Source organism: Colossoma macropomum, unplaced genomic scaffold (assembly GCF_904425465.1).
Source record: "Colossoma macropomum unplaced genomic scaffold, Colossoma_macropomum, whole genome shotgun sequence".
In the NCBI taxonomy this organism is placed as follows: Eukaryota; Metazoa; Chordata; class Actinopteri; order Characiformes; family Serrasalmidae; genus Colossoma; species Colossoma macropomum.
In genome coordinates, this window is record NW_023494791.1 from 21,899,569 (window position 1) to 21,921,548 (window position 21,980).

A 21,980-nucleotide genomic window follows, 5' to 3' on the forward strand; every position below is an offset into this window, starting at 1 on the left:
TGACATTGACTTATGTGCATCATTGCACAGTCATAGCCAAAGGTTCAAGGCTAGCTACTACATAAACATGTCCGTATTAACTGGGCCATTCTCTCAGACAGGCCTTACTAATCTTCATAGTGCATTATGACCATGATGCTTGTCCTTATTATAGCACTGGGTTAAGTCTGAGTGGTTTCTCTTTCATCAGCCATGTGATGAGGTGTCGTTTAAGTGTTTCCATTCATTTGCCCTGCTCTCGCTCTCTCTCTGATCATCATCTATCTTTCATGCTGGCAGGTGCTCAGACAATTAGAGATCTTTACAGTCTCTGGCTCCATAGACAAACACCTTTGATGTGGACACCTTTGAGTATCACTTTGGTATGAAGTGATAGAAGGGCACATGTATTTCTCACAGCTCTCTCTGTACACCACTGAAACACACTGGATCAAAAATACATTTTAGTTTACTCACTGCTGTCACAAAACATAGCACAGATTATTGGCCTGAAGCTCCCACTAACTTTTTCTCATGAAAAATAAGGCTGTTACTAGAGGTGGGCGATATGACAAAAGTGTAATAATACGGTACCTCACAAAGTGTTCACGATACACAATATTTGTCAGAATTTTTTTTTTTCTGACATCTGATATGTTGGAAAACACAACGTAATGCTGTATGTAAAAAATGATGCCAAAAACTATGAAAACAATGATTTGTATTCAACATTTTATATACTAAACTAAATCCAATTAAGCAAGACTAAATATGCTCTCTTTGTGCTAAAAAAGACAATATACTCGGAAATATAGTCACACTCATACGATACACTCAGAAAAGTAAAATGTGACATAGTGTGAATAAATATTGTCATATTACCAAGTCTTAGCTTGTCACTATTGATGATTTATTGATATATATATATATATATATATATCGCTGCTGTCGGAACAAAAGCTCATATCATGAAATGATGTACGTATCATATTGTCATCAGCACACATTTGCTTTAAAAAATTTAGATTTCACCAATATTTCAAACAGACATTTGATTGCAAATTTATTGCATTCTGGAAGAGCAGAACATTTAGGTGACACTGGGCTACTGCGTCATCATTTTATTTACTGCATTTGTAAGCATCTACTCATTAATATTATATTTCTCCGTAATGCTAATTAAAGTGGATTTAGTCTCAATCTCTATATTTCATTATCATTCATGTATCAGCATTGGCAGATATGTGCACAAAAAATATCTGCTATTGGCTGAACAATACTATACTATGCAGGGCCTTTCAAACACTCCAAAACACTTTACTGAAAAAGATAAAACAGAAGACTTCGAAAACACTACATGAAAAAAACATGCATAGATATATGTGTGCCCATCAGTCTCTGTTCCTTACTGCAAGAAAGAGCATTATCAGGATATCTGCAGGTATCAGTTAATTCACTTTAATACTTTTTAATGCCACTTTGAGAGACTGTTGAGAAATCTCTAATGCTGCTTTGAGCCACTCATTCACAGCTGCACATATTATTATACAGCAGTATCTAATGCAGAAATCTTCACTTTATAATTACCCTGAGTACCACTGCTAAGATAATGCTAATTGAATTCTTCTATGGGGATCTCAATGCTAATTTCAACGCAGCTAACAGTGGTTTACATTAACTTCTCGCACAGGGTTTAATAACACTAAGGCCAGCTCTATTTAAACAGACATCTGAAGGATTTGAAACTTGTAACGCACATTGAAGTGGAATATTCCTCACTTTTTACGTTTTACAGTCCTTCAGTAAAGCCTAACTCTGTGTATTACTGGAGCTGCACAGCCTATATAAACAAAATCTTTTGCTTCATATCACTGTATCAAAAAAAATGTCATTTTTTGTCCAAAAGATTTTCATTTTTCTACATAATTTGAACACATCAGCTGCCCTTTACATTGTGTGACAATTTTGGGAAGAATGGACCGATCGAAATGATCCAAAATGACTTGGAATCAAATCGTTCTTACATTAAATGACATTGAGTGTTAAGAACATTTTTTGCCTTTTCCTGTAAAGCTAAAATTTAATTTTACATGCATTTGTGACATCCTGCTGGTGTGGGTTTACTCTTCTTCAGTGATTTGAGTGATAACAGCTCACCCTTGTGGAAAATCTGACAAACACTGTTTTATAATGACCCGCTAATACCCTGATTATCATTCAAGCTACTCACTAATTGGAATTTCACAGAATATACATTTTAACGGATTATTTTTACATGCCCTAATATGCACACCTACACATTATCTTATATGGGATATGAAAAAGGTGATATGGAAAATGGTGCACCATAACATTTCCATTTAACTCACTCGTGCCTGGAGCAATGCAATAGTCCGTTTTATTACAGAGCCAATGTTTTTTGAACATTGACTCATAGCTCACTATATCAGCCAAGGGAAACCACAGACAGCCCACTCGCTGCTGTCTTCAAATTTTCCACATAATTCCTCCACAAACTCACCAGGCTATCTAAAACAGAGCAGGTTTTCATCTGTAAGTGTGACTGCCTTTATCATAAGCATGACTGTGTGTTATTCTCATGCATTTATGACACTGACAGACGTTTATGACATCATGACATTGACTGAGCTGATCGTTACACATTTTAATGATATTTTTCTCTGTATCATGTGAAGTTGAGCCCTCGCTCTCTGTATGAGCTCTGAGCTGTACTCCTATCAGACAATAACAAGAGATCACATTTGAATTTCGGACAGGCACTTAAACCACATGCAATTTGACTTAATGACACAACTACCTGCTATGCAAAATGTATGCTGCCAGATAGACTCAATAAATACATTCACTATTAAGTAGAGAACTCATAGTTTATGGAGAAGCTGTATAACCAGGTATAGTCCTGCATAATATATGGCGTTAAAAATGTCCATGTACATGTTCAAAGAATTGGCCGTGTATGTGTAAATATCTCCACATACGTGTAAAATTACCATGCACATGTCAAAAAATCTCCACATTTCTCCACAAAATGACCATGCAAATTTCAAAAGTGTTCATTTGCATGTAAGAGAGGTTATGCACATATAAAAAAAATCCATGTACATGTAAAAAAAGGCTGCATATGAAAGAAGTGTCCATGTACAATGTAGAAAAGGCCTGTACGCATGTGCGAAAGTCCATGTACATGCAAAACTGCACATGCAAATATACAAACATTTCTATGCACAGGTAAAAATGTGCATGTGCATGATGTGCATGTAAATAAAACCCCAAATGTTCATGAAAACGAAAAATAGAAAATGCAGTATGCAACACCTGCCACATTCACTGGTAAGCCTGCTATCGTGCTGTTTTTTCAGGTGGTTGCACTGGCAGTCATTAAAGTCAGTTTACCTGGTAAGAAATACCCAGAGCCCATCAGCAGGCTCCTCTGGGGAACGTGACAGATGTAGCCCACTGCATTTACTCACGACCCTCTATAGCACACCATGTGGGGTCTCATCCTCCTCCTTACTGACTTACCGTGCGTGTCCTTATACTGGGCCAGGCTGATGTCTTTCAGGGTGTCCCTCCATCCCTCTTCCTCCTCCACCTCCTCCTCCTCCTCTTCCTCCCGCTCCTGCTGGCTGCCTCCCGCGGCTCCACTGCTCGCTGTCCCACTCGATCTCCTCACGTCCTCGGCCTCTCCGCCGTTGTCGGAGTTGGAGTCCCCCGTGGTGCTGTAGAAGGGGTTCTCGCTGCTGTCGTCTCCAGACTCACCGAACACGTCGTCCGATATCTGAAGGCTCTCGTAGCGCGAACGGGCCGCCTCCAGCAGCGACAGGCCCTTTCTGCCACACTCCGCCATCACGCGTCACGATCCGGCATGCAAGTGACCTCCTTACGGGCCAAAGCTCCAGCATGCAGCCGCGCTCGCCCTGCCTGCGCTCCGGCAGAGGCTGCTGCGCTGCCTGCGGTCACTGAGACTGAGAGGAGACGGGGCGGCGCTCAGACTGGAGCTGCTGATGCTAACAGAGCTCAAACAGCGCGGATACACTGAGAGGACAGCATCCAAAAACTACTGCTGAAACAGAGAATCCGGGCTGGGTGTCTCTCTCTCTCTCTCTCTCTCTCTCTCTCTCTCTCTCTCTCTCTCTCTCTCTCTCTCTCTCTCTCTCTCTCTCTCTCTCTCTCGTGTATTGAATCGCCGGCTTCCTCAGAAATCACCTGACTCGGTCTCGCTCCGCTGTCCAATAGCATTAGTGTCTGAACAGAACGTCACATCTTAACATTTTTCATATACAGGCTGAGAGAGATTATATATGTATGTATGTGTAATATATGTATAGATATTATTTTTTTTATTTATTACATTGATAAGTACACACATTCATTGAAGAGATATACAAGTATATATATACAGATGAATATATATATATATATATATATATATGTATATATTCATCTGTATATATATGTGTGTGTGTGTATATATATATATATATACGTATATATACACACATATATATATATATACACACATACATGTGTGTGTGCAGTGGACCACATTGATAATCTGTTGGGGTTTTTTCATTTAAACTTGGAAATGATAACAGAAAGTTTTATGATTTTGCAAAAATTAAAACAGAGTTAACTGAAGTAAAAAGAAGGAAAACAGTTCTGCAGTATTTCTGTTTGAATATTCAAATTTAGCAAATTAAGTCTTTCTACAAAAAGGTTAAGAAATTTATTAAGAAATTCATCTAAATATTTCAAAGATTCTACTTTTCACTCAAATTGTTATGGTGAATAATTTTCAATAGCTATAAACACTTCAGTGTGCCTTGGCCTAGGTTCTACAAGGCTCTGGAACTGCATTGAACTGCATTGAACTGCATCCCCTCAATTGGCCATGGCATATGATTTAAATCATTTGAATTACATAATAACATACTCATAAAACCATTCATGCTCTGTGGATGGGGGAATTGTCACCCTGGAAGAAGCCACTCCCATCAGGATAGAAATGGTTTTTCATAGGATAAAGGTGATCAATCACAATATGTTTGTATTGATTTCCCTCTAAGGCAGGGCTGTCAAACTGGATTCCTCTCGGGTCCCAGGTCTGCAAAGATTAAGGCCTTGCTAATTAGCTGATGAGATCAGGTGTGTTCAGTGAGGCAAATTGTTAAATTCTGCTGAGCTGTGGCCTGAAAGGAATGCAGTTTGACACCCCTGCTGTAAGGGGACAATGGACCCAAACCGACCAGCATAACAGAGCCACCAGACACCCCTACTGTAGTAGTCAAACATTCAGGCCTGTGCCATTTTCTTTGTGTACACCACACATGTGCTCGCCCACTTGCAAAGGATATGATGACTGATGACTCATCTGACCATCACTTTTATAAACAGCTCTGTGGACCAGTACCTGTGGTTTTTACACCACTGACTTCTCAAATGTGCATTCGTGTTTGTAATGAGGGTTTTATGCACCTCAACCTTACTCTAACTGATCTTTTTGTGTAGTTGCTGACTGGGCTATTCTTGCTGATGCCATGTGATCATGTCCTGCGTTGCTATTCTCACCTGAGGAACAGTTAATCTTCTGTTTGTCCGCACATATCACACTAGTGTACACATGTATGCTGCATTTAGGTCAATAAACGTGAGCTTTTGTCTCTCCCATAGATTTAGGTGCAAATTTTAGTCACTTTAGTCACTGTTGCTATTGTAACTCTAGACAGAGCAGTCTTTGTGACTGAAGCTCCTGCCATCAGTTCACCATTAATATCCTCTTTCAAAGTCACTTTGATGTTTTCTTCTTGCCATTAATACATACATACACATACATACGTGTGTGTGTATATATATATATATTATATATATATATATATATATATATATTATATATATATATATATATGTATATATATATTGGTCCATATGTATATAATTAAAGAAAAACCATGAATACATTGCACTTCACACTTGCAATTGTACGGAAGTATTAACTTTAGTGTCATTATTTTGTGGGACAACATCCAACCAAATCCGGGCAAAATGAAACTGCCACAGCAACCTATCAACACTCATTAGACACTACATCACACTGAACACCACCACACAAAGGAAACTTTTTGCTTTTATATACTTAAGTATGTTTCAATATTGATACTTTTTATGTTTACTCAAGTATATTTTTTTGCTCTATACTTCTACTATTAATTAAATAATATTTTGATATAGTATCCATATTTTTTCCTGAATATAGTTTCTCTGTACTTTTTCCACCCCTAAACTTAAAATGTCTGTACAGATATATTATTTCAATGCGTAGGTAGATGTGCTGTATATGGATCATTCTACTGAACTGGTTCAAAGTCAGAGTTGAAACATTTCAGACTTTTAACTGACTTAGACTTTGGACTAAAATCATTTTGCTTCAAATGATGCTCTTAATCATGTTTATTTTATTAAAATACTTGACTGAACATTCCATTTTGTTACTACCAAAACAATCATAACACTACTAAAACTTTACCAAATGTTCCCAGAGTGACAATTTTTGCTAATTTTGAGCATAACTTACAAACGCTAGCCGGTACATGATTAGCAAACACAGCTTTGAACAGTTGTACACACATGAAATCATAATATTTTTCCCTAAAATGCAATGTTCACATTAATTGCAGTAAATATGTGTTTCAGTAGTGACAATTCTTAATGTTACACACTGATATTCAGACTTTGGGACACATATACTTCAAAACAGTTGAATCTAACTAGGGATGCAGTCTCACGTCTCACTAAAACGCAGGGGTGTGGCTAAAATGAGGCTCTGCTTAGAAAACACATCTATCTACACACACACACACACACACACACACACACACGCATACACACACAATTTCTAAACTGCTTATCCTTCTGGGTTGTGGTGGGGTGCTGGGGTCTATTTCAGTGCTCACTGGGCAGAAGGCAGGAAACACCCTGGACAGGTCGCCAGTCCATCACAGGGCAGACAAACACAATTTATTAATTTATAAAATTAGCAATTTAGCATATCCAGTCGGCCTGACTGCATGTCTTTGGGCTGTGAGAGGATACCAGATTACCTGGAAGAAACCCACGCAGACACAGGGAGAACATGCAAACTCCACACAGTAAGGACCCTGGACGCCCAGCCAGGGAACCGAACCCAGGCCCTTCTTGCTGTGAGGCAATGCAGTACTTTAATAGTTTAATTTAACAGAAGATCTTTTTGGCTATTTTGTTTTGTTGTATTTGTAATAAGGAATCGTAAAACATAAGGTCCTTATAGAATAGCTGAAAATTAGGATGCCATGACTGGACGGATTTGTGCATATGAAATTTGCCCAATAAGGTTACTAGTTTCATAACCTTATTGATTTTACATGAACTTGTATCATAGTTTAGAAGAAGACCATCCTCTCATTTATAGGAATAGACTTGTGCAAGGGCATGAATACCATTAAGGAAATTTCCTTCCAAAATTCCTTTGAGAAAATGCAGTTACAATATAGGTGAATGATTGTTTCACTGTGGCTTCAGTTTAAAGGGAATCAAAAGGATCTTTTAAAGCCAATGTTTAAAAAAAATACAAAAAAATGTAAATACTATTTTCACAGGTGTAAGATTAGGAGTTAGGGTTCAGGACAGACACCTCCCAATAGAAAGTACCCTAAGTAAATGATGATTTTGTATATATTTAGCTATTTACTATCTCAAGTAATGCCTCGGGTTTAAATAAATTATAACATAATCCTCGTAAATATCTAAGGTCTAATATGTTTTTGAAACTTTTTTAAACCAATTCGGTGGAGTGGTCGAGATACTGTAACTTCAGGCTGGAGTGGTGCGCCGCTGCTGGAGCCCAGCAGGGGGCGCTGGAGGGGAAAGTCCGTTTCAGTTCTGCTCGATCGTTCGTGCCATGTTTGCGGAAGTGTCTACATGGAGCTGATGCACATTTATGTGATTTAGTAGAAAAATGGACTTTAAAACCTCAGATTTTCAGCAATAAACACACACTCGGAGCATTCCTGTATCTACTCAAGAATGATGAACCTGCCGAAGGGACCAGACTCTTTGTGTTTTAACAAGGAGGAATTTATGAAGGTTGGTTGTGTGAATTAGCGAGCAGCAGAGTGAACCACGGAACAGAACAGGACAGGTCAGCACGGCGCAGACAGCAGAGGAGACGTTTATTAACACTGTTTTACAGAGTAAATCCCTTTACTGCAGCTCTGAGAAGAGAAGGTGGAAGGCAGTACGACGTGTTTCCTGCTGTCGACGCTTAGCTAATTTCCAAATTTTCATTTAGACGCTGAACATCAGGAGATTTTGCTAGGTTAGCTAACTAGCTAAATACATTAGCTAAAGTTTGTTGAAGCATTAACATTTTTGGGTTATAGTCAGTAAACTGCTTCAGAAAATGAAATCCTTAGGTAGCTAACCAATCCTAAGAACGTCTACCCGTAACCAGTGTTAGATATCTTACTATGAATATTTATAATCTTAGCTAGTTAGCTAACCTAGCTAACCAATAATAAGGTCTCCTTAGTAATAGTTATTATTAGTGTGTGACTTGACAGAATAAACTCATTCTATGTTTTAAGATGGATTTGTCATGCTAATGTACAGAGTTAGGTAAGGCAGCTAGTGCACCTTTCTCCTGTCCTGTCTCTGGTCCACCCTCCCTGACCACATTTCTCTGTTTTTGCAGGATGACTTTGACGTGGACAGATTCGTGGCTGAGTGCAGAAAGCATGTCCAGCTGGAGCAGATGCGGGAGGACCTGGAGCAGTATTACAGGCTCCTCAAAACTGCCATGGTCGAACTCATCAATAAAGACTATGCTGACTTTGTCAACTTGTCCACTAATCTTGTAAGTGTGGCCTGGCTTTTTATTTGTTGTTTTCAGTAACTTCCTTCAAAAGATGAGTGAGAATTGGTGATTTAGAACATGCCATCTGTTTGGCTGTATGTGTCCGTCACCTGCCTTATTTTTGTGTTTAGGTTGGAATGGATAAAGCCCTCAACCAGCTCTCTGTCCCTCTGGGCCAGTTGCGTGAAGAGGTGCTGGTAAGCTTATGATTTTGCAAGATTATTATTTTGCTTCTGCCATTCTACAATTTAGACGTTGTATCTCTTTTTGTTTTCTGGGACTTTTTTTTTATTAGCATGCCTCTCATAGCATTTTCTTCACTTGAGCAGAGTCTGAGATCAGCAGTCAAAGAAGTAATCCAAGCCATAGACACACAGTTGTCCAAGCAAGATGACATTCAAAAGAAGAAGGTGTGTTTTTTTATTTATTTCTTTTGTGGAATGTTGATTCAGGTATGAAGATATGAAGAAAATTAATGGAGAAGGAGCATCAAAGTTATTTTGTTAGATCATGTTGGAGTAGCTTGAATATTTTTTCAACCTTGAAAGTTGTGGGTGCAGCTTCATGGTGCTTTTAACATGAACTTCATCTCCTTTACACTTTGAATTAGATCTGTGTATTAAGGCTCATCCAAGTTGTTCGATCAGTGGAGAAGATTGAGAAAATCCTACACTCTCAAAACACCAAAGATACAACATCTCTAGAAACAAGCAGGTAACTTCAACTTTATTAATGTAAGATGTCCCAGCTGCAGTCTTTAATGGTGATTATGACTTGCAAAGGCATAACAATGAATCTGAAATTATGTTCAAGGTTTCGTTCACATTTTGTTTCTGTGAAAGTGCAAAGGAGTAGCAAGCTCAGTAGATTCAGGTTAACCTCTTTATGAAGCAGTTTGCAGTAGACTAAATGAACCTTCTGAATACAGGCAGAATATCAACTAAACGCTTAGCTCACATTCTTGTTCTTTAACGTCACTGTTTATCTGGTTTCTTTTGAAGTCCTCTCCTAGCGGGTCAGATTCTGGAGCGAATTGCCACTGAGTTTAACCAGCTGCAGTTTCATGCTGTCCAGAGCAAAGGCATGCCGCTGCTGGATAAAGTGCGACCGGTGAGCTCTGTTTTCACAACCGCACTGCTTCTCTCACCATTCAGAGGAGCTCATTTCAGCCACAGTGTAGCACCATCACTTTGATATGAACCGACAGCAAAAATATCAATTGAGTATGTGGTGAAAGAAAAATGTAATAGTTTTATATAGTTAGTCCAAATCTGAGGTCACATTAAAAATCTGGGATTTCATTTAAACCTGGAAATAAACAGTAATGCTTTAGAATTCTAACCAGTTTAAGACAAAGAAAAGTTCAGTTAAATGAAGGAGAAATATTCAAGATTCTGCACTATTTCTAGGTCACTGTTCCTAGACCGCACTGTGTGAATGTGTGTGTTTTGAACACGTGTGGTGTTTAAATATATATATTTATACACACACACACAAACGAACACCAGCACAAGTTAATCAATGTGCTTTTTGTACACATAAAAGGTGAAATACCAGCTCAAGTTCAAGACCTATCATCAATGTTGCTTAACTCAGTCCTTTTTAAAGTCCTTTGGGCAATTCCCTACATGTGGCTGGGAGGTCAGCGTCCTTCCCTCTCCCACGCCAGGGAAAGTCAGGAGGAGCGCGTACCACGTGTTAGCAGGAATGGCGGCTATTCTGCCTCTCCTCCACCACAAAAAAAAAAAATACACACATGGATTTGCATATTTACATAAAAGCTCAAGTGTATTTGTATAAAAGCTCAAGGTGATGTAGATAAAAAACAAAACATGGTAAAAAGAATAAAGAGTAATACACAATGTAAAGTAAGATATATTTAGTGGAATTTGGATGAATGAAATACAGCGATGGTAGAAAAGAAAATAAATAAAATATAGTTGATTATAGATTGAGGCAGAGTGTGTTGTTTGTGTTGCAGAGGATTGCTGGCATTACTGCGATGCTCCAGCAGTCTCTGGAGGGTCTGCTCATCCAGGGTCTGCAGACATCAAACGTGGACATCGTGCGGCACTGCCTCCGCACCTACGCGACCATCGACAAGACCAGAGATGCAGAGGCTCTAGTGGGACAAGTCTTAGTGAAGCCTTACATGGATCAGGTATGTTTTTAAGGCTACTCCTGAAGTTGAATAATGTGGCATTTTGTTGGATCTTGGTCACAGAAACGCAATGAGCAGTCCATTAGTTCCAAACAGAGCCATTACTTTACATTCTTGCCTCATAAACCAGTTAAAGTGTTGTAGATATGAAATAGCCCAAAATTATTTACCAGAGGTTCTTATGATCAAAATAGACCCAAATGTAATGTTGCAAGTTAGATATGTCAATACAGTTAGTAAATTCACTGTATATAACTGCATAGACATTTTAGCTAGCTAAGTTTGTTCTTGCATCTTGAGATGATACAAACAAAATCATGTGAGAAGCACAGAAGACATTCAGAGCTGCGGTTATTACAGGATGAGTCTACTGCTTAAGAACAAAAATACCATATACGTCCCATGGACATCTGTAAAATACATTACCTAAAATCATAATAAATACTAAGCTTGTGGGCTACACTGACCAAAAAATTAACGTTATTAATCAAACATTTCTGTTCTGGTTCGGTTGCATTTTTCATTCCTAGCAAAATACCTTCCACTTCCAATTTTCATTTTCATTCTCGGGAGTATTTCGCAAAGGTGGGTTTCTGAGTTAGCCAGAGAACCTAAGCCCAAAGTTGAGAATTGTCCATGAGGAATGTCCCTCAGGCTTGACTGTAGTCTTAAATTATCTCACTAAACTGAAAAATCTTGCTTTGTTAAATAACCCCTTGCAGGGACCTTTTATTTTAACGGTACCACCTATTTACATACCTGATGGGATCTTGCTGACTGAAGCACCTGTTGTATTTAATAGGTCATAACTGAACAGTTTGTAAAGTCCAGTCCTAACGGTCTTCAGTTGATGTACGCAAAGCTTCTGGAGTTTGTGCCTCACCACTGCCGACTGCTGCGAGAGGTCACAGGAGGAACCATTTCCAGGTATGTTGTGTTTTGTTATGGAGCATTAGACTTGGAAAGCTAGAAATTCTTCTGGAACTGCTCTTTATAGTGCAGCATACAAACTATCGACATAGTACAGCTATGTTAAACTCTTGTTTCAAACCAAGGGTTTCTTCTTTTGTAAAGTTAATCTAATGTATATTTGAATTGGGTGGGGTTGTTGATTTTGGTGTAACCTCCAAAGGTGAGTAAGAAGAGCCATTGATAAAAATAGGTTTTCCGTTTTGAGGAGCAACAGCCAAGATAACTATGTCACTGTAAATCAGGAAAATGATGATAATACTGAATGTGCAACATGATACTGGATATTTTTTCCTAGTGACAAATCTGACATCGTGCCAGGGTATGACTTCCTAGTTAACTCTGTCTGGCCTGAGATCATTAAAAGTGTTGAGGGGAGGATGTCTTTCCTCTTCAATCCTGGCAACCCTGATGCTTTTTATGAGGTAAAAATAGTCATATATACATTTACATATGCAGAACTCTGATGCATTTATGCAGAATTACCTTTAACTGTCCTTTTGTTTTGGACTCCTTGCAGAGATACTGCATTAGCATGGACTTTGTACGGAAGTTTGAAAGACAGTGTGGCTCTCAGGCTAGTGTGAAGAGACTCCGAGCACATGCCTCCTACCAAAGCTTCCACAACAAGTGGAACCTCCCTGTGTACTTTCAGCTACGGTGAGTGACGGAGTGTGCAGAACATGCTTTATATTCTGGCTCTTTTTCTCTAGTGATTTTGTTAGAGCTGATGCTGGTTTAGTCTTCATCCACATGTGTCCAGATAGTTGGTTCTATATAGCATGGAAAAGCGTTCTGCTATTGTTACAATACATATAACAATGGAAGAACCCTTTTTGGTGCTATATAGAACACTGAAAAGTTTCCAACGTTCTCCGTGCTGGAGAGTGTTTTTAAAATGTCCCTATTTTTAGTGAGTGAAAATGGTGTTTTTGTGTGGATGTAGGGCCAAAGTGCAAAGAAAAAAAAACTACATTTTCAAAAAATATCCGGATAAAAGAGCATGTGAGCGGTGTGGAGTGGGAGTGAGGCAATGTGATTCTTGCTTGGGGCGCAGAGCGGATTTTCCGAGAGTCTGAGCATCAGTGTTCTCTCTCACTCCAAAACGGCTCCAGTATTGCTCCTTCCTGTGAGCTAGACGGTCCTGTTTTTCCACACTGACCACCTCTGAGTACGAAATGAGTGATGCGGCAGTGGCTCTACAGCTCGCACACGACGGCCATTCATACACAGTGTGTGCACTGCAGAGCTATTCAGCAGATATACATTCTGGAAATTCTTACCGATCACAACAAAGTCTACAGAGATTACACAGAGACAATGTCATGTTGTCCATTTTGCCGCACAAATGATAAAGTAGCGCATGTTAAAAGCACATGGATTTGTTTCACTGTAAGTATAGGCCTTCCAAAAAAGCCTGGGTAGCATAGTGTTTAACTAGTTTTTCATTTATTAACAGCCATAAATTATATAATTTATGAAATTAAGTGTGTAGTGTTTTGTCCATACATTCAAGGCATAAAACAAATATCATAAGAATGAATCATAAATTGAGAGAATAGATAAACAAAAGAAGGCAATATTTACGCTGTTAATATTACTGCTGTTATTAAATATGGCAAAAAAGAAATCTAGTGGAAGATGTGATTTAGTATTGTAGTATTTAACTAGGGACATTTATTTTAGTATAATTATTCAAAGTCTTTAGAAAGTAAAATTTGTTCTTGCCTAAAATGTGTTTAGGTATTGGAGAGGATTTTAAAAGGGGCTGGTTCTTACACTCTGCTGTACTGTTTAACTCCCCCTGATTTGTTGAAAAAGTAGTTAAACTTGTTAAACTTGCTGCGTGTCCTGGAAAATGACTCGGCTCGATAGAACATGAGTAATATTTCCATGCCCATATCTGAAATGTAATTTGTCAGTGGAAGCTCCTCATGGATGAAATATTTTATGCAGTAGGTTTGAATGGGTGAGAGAGATCGATCGTTGTTTAAAGTTTGGACAGTGTGTGCTTTGCTTTGTTTATTTTGAGCCTCCACTCGTCATAAAGTCCATTCTAGTAAACTCTGCTTGCTGTATTTGGTTTGTTTTCCAGACGTGGTTCAAATGTTGTCTTATTGTGCAATGGATTATGGCTATTCTTGGAATTATAATTCTTATTTGCCTTGACACTGGATGTGTGTCCATACTGTTGTGCATAGTGTCTGGTTCCATTTGTTGAGTTTAGTAATATTTTGCCAAAAGTCATTTGTTTGTACTGAATGAGGAACTTTTATTACTGTTTTGACATGTGTGCATGAGCTGCCCTGTTAAGTCTGATACAATAATTTGAAAGTCCGAGGCATGGGGTCAGATTTTGCAGGAGTTTTTCACATCACGTCACACTTCTTTACATAATGCAGTCATGCGACATGCTCAAAAAGAAGGTCCGGCTCGATATCTCAAATACAAAATCAACATTATACTATTGAAGATACAACAGTTGTAGATAATTCAATTACATCCTCAGAAGACACGTCCTTCATCAGGTTTTGAGTACTCTTTTAACACGCTCGGAAACATCAGATTCATGTGCTCAGAGAAGATGTTCGAAGCACGACCGATATTGCAAAATGTTCTTCCACACAGTGCATTCAAATTCCACATCATCACCAGAGAGATCTCCAATTCTTACATAGAGTAGGTTTAAGTATATGCTGCTATTATGCAAATTATTGTTTTTTATTCACTTTCAAATTTTTTTTTATTTTGCATATATTTCACCTTTCCATTTGAACAGTCATTCTAATCTACCTTTAGTTAAAAAATGTATACAGTAGAAAAGATTGCACTTAATTATGAGCGCTACACACTACATACATTGAATGGGACTGAATGGGGGAAAAAACGCTGTATTACATGTCATCTGTGCAGCATATAGTTTTTTATAAATGATTATGTAATATTATGATCATTATATTACCATCAGAGAAAATGGAAGCTGTGGGGTTTCTGTAATGCTGACATGCGGTATTTTGTAACTGAATTTAGGTCAGAGTGATATAGTTAATTCTGCAGATGATAATCGTTTGTCTAAATTTACATTATTGTCCAGTCTTACTTGCTCATATGATCATTTTTCAGTAATTGCATTCATTTTTTTGCTTGAAAAGTGAATAGTATAAATTCATAGTCGCGTGTTTGTGAAAACACCTAAACCTTTGAGGAATAAGGCTAATTATTGAGTGCAATATTTCATTTGTGAAATATACACAGCCAGTGTGGTCCTTGACCTCTTGGACTGGATCTGTTTTTTAGGTACAAGGAGATTGCTGGATATTTAGACAACGCCATTACAGATGGATTAGAAGCAGCTCCAGGTCAGTTGAATCTGAGTCTCCATACTGTGAATACAAAAACTGCATGCTCTGGCATATTTGGCTCTATTTATCATGCTATGCAAAATTAACCCACGTTTCCTTCTCTGCCTCTTTGTATATCTGGTTTTGTTTGTGTAAAGTGGGCAGCCGCTACCGGCTGCAGGTGACGGAGGTGTTATGGAGCTGTGTGTGCAGGTGTTGGGCGGAGCACATCTACCTGCCCCCGCTGGCTCATCGTTTCTGGAAGCTTACGCTGCAGCTGCTGTCCAGATATGCCGCCTTCCTCACGGAGGTACAGCACTGCAGCACAAAGGCTGAAACAGCCATTCCTGATATCCTGGCTTTAAAGCTCAGTAGCTGGTTAGAGCTGTACACTATGAGCTAGCAGACTGCTGGTTTAAATCTAAACCAGCTTTTGGAGAGACTTGGCAAAAGAGGGTAACAGGTTACACTGGTTCCATCCCTGTTTATTTAGGGATTCTGCAAGTCTATGTAGAGCTCTGTAAGCTCTCCTTTAATGCAACGTGGTCATTCTTTTTAGCCTTGGTTGTCTTTGTTGTCAGAAGTATTACTGGTGACATTATTCTGAAAACCAGCTGGTAGTATGGCACACTGTCTTCAGTGTTCAAGCCTCAAGCCAGAAAGAAATCACAATATTGGTTAGAAAAAAAACAATTAGGTATGTCTACTAAATTGTTCTGTCCTAGCTTAATATTAAAATTAAAATTAATATTAAAATAATGTAGCGAAAGAATAGATTTATATTTGCTTTAGGCTAGCTTAGTTAAAATTTGGTTAGCTAACTGTGCCAGTATAACTGGACACAAAATGTCAAACAACACAAATTAGGCTAATGCAGGCTTGTTTTATACCTGGATGTGGCAAAAAGAAATGTTACCGTGACACTTTTATACCAGTGGTTAACTTTACATTGCTGTGTTCCTATGAGGAAAAAAAAAACAAGAGAAAACAGAAATAAATGTTGGAGGCCTCACATTCAACTGGTCTTGAGTCCGCTTTGCACCAAGACCAATATTGAAACCAATGTTGACTCTGGACAAGAATACTACCACTTTTTAAAGTACACAAATTAATGTAGATGCTTAATTCACTCTAGTTGCTGCTTAATAGTAGAGTAATTAGCAGCCAGTTAACCAGCTGGTGGCTTGATGATGCTTAATAAGGGCATGATAAGTGCTCTGGGAAATGCTTAATTCCCCCTAATTACTACTTAATATTGTAATAAAGGGCAGCCAGTCAATTAGTGGTAATTGGCTTGATATGCTATCTACCAGCTATTGGCTTGGCACAGATTATGCAGCTGAACACCTAAATGTTGTGCAAAAGATTGTCAAATAAAAAAGTCCTCTGGAAACTGTTCATTTCACCCTAATTATTGCTTAATTGTTGTAGATGGTAGCCAATTAATTACTAATGACTAGCTTCTTAAGGCTTTATAATCATCACAGGGGCATTATAATGTCCCTCATACTACCCCAGTTGTAGTCGATCAGCCAAAACATGTTTGGTGCCGAAAGCGCTAATGTAGCTAACTAGTAATAGAAGCTTATTGTGACTAGTTAGACTCTCAAACAGACTCGTTTTTGTGGTTTTATTTGGTGTGAGGGGGAAAGTTTTTGTCCAATTTTTGTCCAAACCATCACCTAGTAGTATGTAATAGACTCTCTTCTTCCTCTATGGCCATGTAGGTCCTAACAAAAACCCCGCCTCCAGAAACTACCAAAGACCCAGTGAGGCCGCTGCCAAGCTCTGCCTCCTCCACATCAAGCCGCACCTCTCAAGATGCAGATAGCGAGAGTGGAGGCCCCACGGCGCTGTCCACCAAGCAGCTCGTCTTCATCGCTGCTGATGTGGACCAGTTACAGGAGCAGGTATTATGGGGAAGACATGCTATGCATTGAGGGTTGCTGATTAACAGAGATGATGAAGTATTAGTGAGTAATACACAAACACAAAATTGTTTTTTTGGTTTTTTTCTCCTACAGGGAACAATAAAGGAGAACAAACTTTAATATGCAAATTTTAGTGCACAATTTCTATTTATTTGCTAAGCTTAACATATCGGGGAAAAAATACAACATAACATATTAAATGTGCCATTTTTTGCCCAGAGCACACTTTTTGTTTAACTTAAGATCTTGTAGATCATCCTGTTGATTGTATTATTATGAATCTTATGGTTTTAGATTCCAGAAATTTCTGTGATGATCAAAGACAAACTGGAAGGAATTGGATTCAAAAACTTTGCCCTTGTTTCAGGTATGGGTCAGTGCTGATGGATAGTTTTGAAAACAACAAAGGAGCTCTGGAGCTATACCTTCTTCCCTGTCTTTCTGCTTGATTTTCAGATGCCTTGGATGACTCCAGAACCGCCTTGTCTGGGTGCATCCCAAAGCTGAACAATAGGATGAATCAAAATTTGACGGAGAGGAGCTTCCGCTTCCTGAAAAATGCTTCAGAAGTCCCACGACTTTATCGAAGGACCAACAAGGTCAGCTGGAGCACTGGGCTTGCGGTCTCTAATGACAATACCAAATAAACTAGGAATGCACCAATCAGGAAAGAAAGACCAATTCCAATTTCTTTACAGCCAGTTGATTTTTATTAATCTTTTTAAACCAAAGCTCACACTGTATAGAGTAAATGAACACATAAGCACACTAGCACATTTCCAGTACTTTCTGTTAGTCAAACAGCTGCCTGTTTAAATAACATGAATCAAATAAAGTGCTACAGTGAAAGTAAGAGGCACCTGGCTATTTAGCACAATGAGTCATGCATAATTATGCTATGACATTTTGGTGTAGAAGTTGTAGCAGCCTTCAAACGCAGCATGAGTGCACATACCTGCCTCACATTTTTTACCTCGTGAAAGTGCAACGCAAATCTTGCAAAATCAAACCTAAACTGTAAAAAGTGAAAAGCAAGTTGGCTGATTGCTCATTTTTTGCTTTGAGCAAAAATCTGCCAGCCAAGGCCAGGAAATTATTTGTCATTGAGTCAATGAATTTTTGTAATGTTTGTGTTTGATTGATTGTTGTCATCTTTCCCTCCCCCTACCCCTTATTTTCCCGTGGAACTGCTATGATGCAAGAAATATTTCAGAGAAATCTGACAGTAAAGTGTATCGTATTGTATCGAATTGAAGCACCATGTCTTTATTTGTCAAATGTTACCAAACAACACAATTAATTGCTGACTTGGTCATCTTTGACAGGAGGTGCCCACCAGAGCCTCAGCCTACATGGATAACGCTTTGCGGCCGCTGCATCAGCTGGTCAGTGACTCGACAGGGGTGGTGAAGGTCTCAATCATCCACGAGTGGCTTCGTGTTACTATTTCAGACTGCACCCACAGGTAGTTTGCATATATATATAGTACTGCACAAAAAAGCACCTAAGCACATTATTTAAGGACATTTATTTTGGCAATAAGTATGTTTGTGTGTGTAATAAAAACATATCATTAGAATAAATGCAGTAAAATATAGCAAAATTATTATTTTTTTTAATTACTTGATCTCTCATGAGTAGTAGAGGTTGATATACTGGTGGAAATTCCTCTTAAGGTATTAGTTTTATCATTACTGGTATGCACATAAATGCAGATAATGCAAGATACAAACAGTACAAAAGAGAGTAGAAGGAAAAGACTTCTCTTGGGGTTAGCTGTTAGCCCTAGCTTCTCAGCTGAAACTAATAGTGTGATCTGTTTGTAATATTTACTAAAGTCCAGCAGCATGTGGTGGTCGTGGTTTAAAGCTTGAGAGTAGGAGACACACCTATGAGACAAATGACTTTCAGATGTAAAACAACATTCAGCACTGTTTTTATGAGACTCAAGTTTGTTTCCTATTTGCCAGCTTCTTTCTCGAATTTGCCCATTGCACCTTAAATGGTGGAGCAGTTACATTCTGGTGCCTGGGGCCCTAGCTAACTTAGGCTTTGAAGCATTTTTGCAGCGCTCCGAGCAGCTGCTGTGGGCTTTACATACACTCGTCTTCATCTCAGTAGTGCTAAAAAGCAATGTAGATATCTGACTAAGTGTTGTTCATTTCTGTTTTTACTGTTTTGCCCAGTAACATTTAGATTTACTTCAGTTGTTAAATATGGTTCTTATTAAAAGTGAAGGGACATCCAGAATAATATGCCATTGTTACTCTACAAAAAAGGTTTACTTAAGCATCCAAAATGGTTTTATTTGAAACAAATATACATAAATACACTATACCATGATATATACTGAAGCCATCAGTAATCTTTATTATACCATGATATAACTTTTTGCCCATATCACCCACTACTACTCGTGAGCTAGTTTGGAAAAACAAAGTTTGGTTCCAGATTTCTCCTCAGCACCACCAGCCATCACAAAAATTTGTTAAATTCTATCACCAGGACCCTTTATTCAGCATAATAAATAGAAAGTATATGTTCAGGACGGTGACTTTATTTGATAACAGGCTGGTTATCAGATAACACTACAGGAATGTACAGTAAAGCTTCTAGCTCTGCTGTAGTGCTAGTTTCTTCTCTCTTTCTAAGATACTTTGAGACCATATCTGATGTGCTGAGCTCCGTGAAGAAGATGGAGGAGAGTCTGAAGAGGTTGAAACAGGCGAGGAAAACAGCCACAACCAGCACAGCAGGAGCCAACACTGGGCCCTCTGACGACACTAAGATCCGTCTGCAGTTGGCTCTGGATGTGGAGTATCTTGGAGAGCAGGTACAAATTTCACGTCCATTTTTATCAAAAATCCAATTTTCTAGCTTAGTCATGTGAATCCATCTTTAGGCTACTACATTTTAAAAACTCTAGCCAGGGCAGGGGAAGTGTAGCCTTCTCTAAAGTGTCAGAACATCAGTTTTTTCCTGTTATGCATTCTGCAGAACAGTAGAGCATGGTAAGTGACTAGAGCTCGAAATATCTGTCAGAACCCGACAGGGCCCAACTGCTCATGTCATTTAATGATCTAATGATGGCTATTATTGTCCACAACATGTTAATGTAACTGATGGAATCATTAGAAATATCAGGTTTTATTGAGCGATAATGGCACTATGGGTTATGATGGGCCAGTTCGGGTCAGTGTGGTACAATTTTGTTGAGCTCGGGTGAGTTTCAGACTTAGAACTTGATGTGGTTCAGGACGCACCTTGACAAAATTTTGTCAGGCTTGGGTCAGGGTTTGACCCAAAACCTGGTGCTGTGGGTAGGGTTGGGTCAGGCTCGGACAGAAAGTTCTCTGGCTGTGTTTGGTTTTCGGATCAAAATTTCAGGCCTGTTTTAAGCTGACAGTGACTCAGAAGCGCAGCTGTGTTGATTCATGCAGCTGGGGTTGATTCATTCCTACTAATAGGTTAACAATAAAGCTTAAGCTGAGGTAGTATTTTTATTGTCATCACAAAACTTTTAACTCCCATTTTTTGGAAACACCAGCTGCCTTTTACATTGTGTGAACATTTTAGCGTGAACAGACAATTAGAAATGGTCCAAAATGACTTGGAATAAAATCTTTTTTCATTCGTAAATTAAAATTGAAAACAATTTCCCTTCACAACTGAAGTTACTACTTTGGAGATACCAGTTTTTGTTGTAGCACAGTCATGTATGTATATTTTAAGTGCATGTTTAAGTATTTCACAAGGCTGAAAGCACATTCTGCCTTTGTTACATTTAACAGATTCAGAAGATGGGTCTCCAGCCAAGTGACATCACCATGTTCTCCTCTCTCCTGGACCTGGTGCAAGAAGCGCGTGATCTGGCCACAGCAGAGCAGGCCGGCTCCTAAAGGTCACCTTCAGGGTGCCCTCATCCTACGTAGACAGGAGGTGCTCAAACCGAATGGCTTCAGCAAGCACATGCTCTAAGTGGTGAAGGGAGAATCGTTCGTAAGTTGCAGTTCTTGGAGCCCTGTAGGTCGTATTACAGATATGAGGCAAAAATCACAGCTGATCCCAGGACTGTAACCTCTGCCTGTGCGGTGAAGAAGCACACTACAAGAATGTGTCTACATGTTCATATGTTATTTATTGTTAAATCTTATCTGATAATATGTGAAGAAATAGGCCTCATATCAAGGTTAACATGGTTAGATTGTATATTATGCAATGTGAATTCTAAAGGTTTTAGGATTCAAGACATGAGGACTTCATTTGAAGTGAATTGGCAGTGGGGTTAGTATGTCATGAGGTGTCATGGTGTTGTTATGACCTGTCATTCACAGTTACATCAAGTAATGACAGCTGATGTGACAACTTATGACACGGAACCTAGTCTTCTAAAACTGGTGTCACGACCTAAGCGTTATCTGTCAGAATCAATAACACTTCAGCCACAGTGTCACCTCTGAGGCCTGCCAATCAACATGAAGCCTCACTGGATCCTTCTGGCATTTTAAACACCATGTTAACATGGCTGTTAGCATTTACATGTTGTTTTACTGGACAAAAATGGGACTTCTGTAACTTTTAACCATAGCTTTGACAATAAAATGTTTGGATAATATGCCTCACTTTACTGCTTGTTAATGTTTTGCCACCATGGCCTCATAGGGTAATTAGAGAAGGTCAGTAACTGTATC

The 21,980-nt window shown here is 38.8% G+C and overlaps 2 protein-coding genes across 3 annotated transcripts in view; one reads left to right on the forward strand and one right to left on the reverse strand.

Annotated features, from left to right (window-relative positions):
• Window positions 1-4,121, reverse strand: part of pgbd5 (piggyBac transposable element derived 5) — a 38,186-nt gene extending 34,065 nt beyond the window's left edge. For both annotated transcript variants that reach the window (XR_005007431.1, XM_036574407.1), the window contains exon 1: window positions 3,523-4,121. Coding sequence is in view for 1 of the 2 variants with exons in the window: in XM_036574407.1 (XP_036430300.1) it covers window positions 3,523-3,847 (325 nt within the window). In the remaining variant the exon portion in view is untranslated. The remainder of the gene's footprint in view (window positions 1-3,522) is intronic.
• A 3,802-nt stretch (window positions 4,122-7,923) lies between these two features.
• On the forward strand, window positions 7,924-21,904 carry cog2 (component of oligomeric golgi complex 2). Its single transcript, XM_036574409.1, has 18 exons — window positions 7,924-8,118; window positions 8,726-8,887; window positions 9,019-9,084; window positions 9,217-9,297; window positions 9,498-9,601; window positions 9,889-9,997; window positions 10,869-11,048; window positions 11,851-11,975; window positions 12,316-12,442; window positions 12,538-12,677; window positions 15,315-15,376; window positions 15,517-15,668; window positions 17,086-17,268; window positions 17,584-17,656; window positions 17,746-17,888; window positions 18,615-18,754; window positions 19,942-20,122; window positions 21,081-21,904. The coding sequence occupies exons 1-18, from the start codon at window positions 8,059-8,061 to the stop codon at window positions 21,186-21,188; spliced, it is 2,196 nt and encodes a 731-aa protein (XP_036430302.1). The 5' UTR covers window positions 7,924-8,058; the 3' UTR covers window positions 21,189-21,904.
• The last annotated feature ends 76 nt before the right edge of the window (window positions 21,905-21,980 follow it).

Coding starts and splice junctions, on each gene's coding strand:
- cog2 (XM_036574409.1), top strand. CDS start 8,059: ATGATGAACCTGCCGAAGGGACCAGACTCTTTGTGTTTTAACAAGGAG. Junction 9,602..9,888: donor ACATCTCTAGAAACAAGCAG/GTAACTTCAACT, acceptor TTTCTTTTGAAG/TCCTCTCCTAGCGGGTCAGA. Junction 17,269..17,583: donor TGGACCAGTTACAGGAGCAG/GTATTATGGGGA, acceptor TTATGGTTTTAG/ATTCCAGAAATTTCTGTGAT.